The 2,652-nt window shown below is 36.8% G+C and overlaps 1 protein-coding gene across 2 annotated transcripts; it reads right to left on the reverse strand.

Moving 5' to 3' along the window:
- Positions 1-508: 508 nt before the first annotated feature.
- Positions 509-2,330, reverse strand: LOC118345256 (glucan endo-1,3-beta-glucosidase-like). 2 transcript variants are annotated; one of them, XR_004798834.1, is made up of 3 exons: positions 2,123-2,330; positions 672-1,680; positions 509-627 (listed from the first exon to the last, which is right to left on the reverse strand). XR_004798834.1 is itself a non-coding variant. In XM_035686932.1 (3 exons), exons 1-2 carry the CDS (start codon positions 2,211-2,213, stop codon positions 725-727), a joined length of 1,047 nt encoding a protein of 348 aa, XP_035542825.1. In that variant the 5' UTR covers positions 2,214-2,329; the 3' UTR covers positions 509-627; positions 678-724. The 2 variants fall into 2 exon arrangements, 1 of the variants encoding a protein (XP_035542825.1); XM_035686932.1 differs by having other exon boundaries at positions 678-1,680; positions 2,123-2,329.
- Positions 2,331-2,652: the final 322 nt, after the last annotated feature.

The raw sequence follows: 2,652 nt of genomic DNA on the forward strand, positions 1-2,652 counted from the left end.
TGTAATTCAAAAAAATTTTAAAGATAAAATTGCCTAGGCTTGCATTGCAGTCCCTATATGGGAACTGTACGTAGCATTACTCTATATTATATTCTTAACACTCATCACATGCGGGTCAAGCTCCACCTCAATGAGTGGACTCAAATCGTTGAATATTTAATTAAATGAGATAGTGTAAAGTTAGGGACTAAAGATTCTGATACCATGTGAATTCATCACTTATCCCAAAATTAGTTTAAGCTAATGAGAAGATGTAGATCATTTAATTATTTGTATTATATTCTTTACAACGTTTACCTTAGTACTTGAACGAACTTGGTGGTAGGATATTGGCCAATAGGCAATCCTATAGGACTTCTGTTCATGTAATATAATATTACAAATAATTAAATCTACCTCTTTCAATCCATTTAAACTTTTAAGACAAATAGTGATTCTACTACTTCATAATATCTTTTTGATCTGTCCGTTTTTTATTTTTATTTTGTCAAGATACTGCACAAAGATATGAACTCGTGGGCATGTAGTAGATAACTTATTTATTCATTAAAAGAGTAATTGTGGAACGGAACATTTAGATTATTGAATACATAGCATGAAGGCACTGTTATTTAGAGCAATATATATGTAAATATATATATATATATATATATATATATATATATATATATATATATATATATATATATATATATATATATTGGCATCGCCAAAACTGTTCTGATTAACCGAAACTGATTTGGTACTTGGGTTGTTGGCTCGGGGAGAAGAGACCAAAATGTCTCTCAATTCCTGGAGGATTCTTCTGGTTTTCATCAAACATGGCAAACAAATAAGTTTCTATTGCTTGTCCAGGCCTCTTTGGAGTCCCATTCTTCACATGATTAATCAAATTCTTGTAGAAAGTGGCTGCATTTTCTACGCTTGCTGCATCACCCCCTTCTGATGGCCAACCACTCTCTGATACAACGATTTGCAGATTAGGTGCACCAGCTTTCTCAAGAGCAGAGTACTGAGCATCCAACAATGCATCAAAAAGGTTCTGGTACCCACGATTACCTTCTGGGTCTGTGACCACAACCCCTGAAGAAGTAAACAAGGCATATTGAAGGGAAATGTCTTGAGGGTTCAGGGTATAGGCAAAGTAGGGATACACATTGACTAGAAGTGGTGCTCCATTGCTAACGAGGAAATCGATGATTGGCTTTATAAATGAAGATGCAGCTCCAGTGAAGGAGCCTTGTGATGGAGGATATGCATTTTCCACCAAAGTTGTGTCAATGGATGTTGACACCTTGATTTGGTCCTGTAAATTTGCAGATGCAATTGCATTGCGTATGTTTTGCATGGCAGGTAAAACAAATCCCACTTCAGCATCATTTGGATGTACTTCGTTCCCGACAGCAATGTATCGGAATTTGACATCAGGCCAGAAGTTTCTTACGTTGTTCTGGACCCAGTCTGTTGCTGCCGCAGCATCAGTGAGGGCTTGAAGGTTATTGTTGAGGATGCCGATGATTAGCTCAATGTTTGATCCTCTAAGGGCGTTCAGAGTTGGTTGATTTGGTTCATAGATCCGCATCCTTCCAATGCCATTGCTTTTGTATAGATTTATAACATCTGCTTCAGATGGGAGATTGTCGCCATTTCTTCCATAGCATACACCGACAGATTGTGCGCCTGCATATCAAAATTGGGCCAAAATATGATGAGTTTTTAGCTTAATTAGGTATTGGCAAGTTAAAATGTTCCTAAACATTGATTTTAGGAACGAAGTATTAAAATGATAAGTAACCATTTTGGTCTAAAGTACTTGCAGAATATAATTCTATGAACTATACTGATTCCATCACTCGGAAACATTTGCAGAAAGCCAAACCCGGTTGCTACCATGCACAACTACTCAAGAAAAGAGAAAAAATTACAGTAAATTCTTAGTTCAAACAGGCCTTTTTGGATCAAAATAGTCATATGACGACTGACAAAAGGTGAAGTCTGAGACAGACAGAGAAGCTAGAGCTTCTTGGATTCTCACATCTCAAACCAATTTAGAGCTCAACATCAAAAGATTAGGCAATGCAATATGCACGGACACAGAGAGAGAGAGAGAGTATTAGAGCACCTGTTAGTTCTAGGCCAGATAAGAAAAAACCAAGTAGCAGCAATATGGGAGCCATAAAAGCTTTGCAATCTTTTGCATCCAAGAAACCCATTTGAGTAATTAAGAAACAAGAAATTGAAGTACCAAATCTATGGCTTAACAGTTAACACTGATATCTTTGCAATACCATCTCTCACATACGCCTTCATTTATATATAGGCTAGTTAGTGCCTTAGAATTGTTGGGTTTAGACAATGTCCTATACCATTTTCCAATGACCTCTTCACCGTCAATCACTCCATTGACATCAATGCATAATTTGTGACAACTGCCATCTCTTGCAGGAAAACAAAAAATTTCAGGATTCTTAACCACAGACGTACGTGGGACTCAAATAAAAAGTCTTTATGTTACATTTATTTGTCTATATCAGCTACAGAAAAGTCTTGGTCTTCAAGATGCATCCATTTTATGCAGCCTAACCGGTCCCAAATGGGGGACAAGAATGGCTGTGGAATGAATTCGAACCATTAATTTGAATGTTTTGTGAC

The sequence above is a fragment of the Juglans regia genome, unplaced genomic scaffold (assembly GCF_001411555.2).
Source record: "Juglans regia cultivar Chandler unplaced genomic scaffold, Walnut 2.0 Scaffold_186, whole genome shotgun sequence".
In the NCBI taxonomy this organism is placed as follows: Eukaryota; Viridiplantae; Streptophyta; class Magnoliopsida; order Fagales; family Juglandaceae; genus Juglans; species Juglans regia.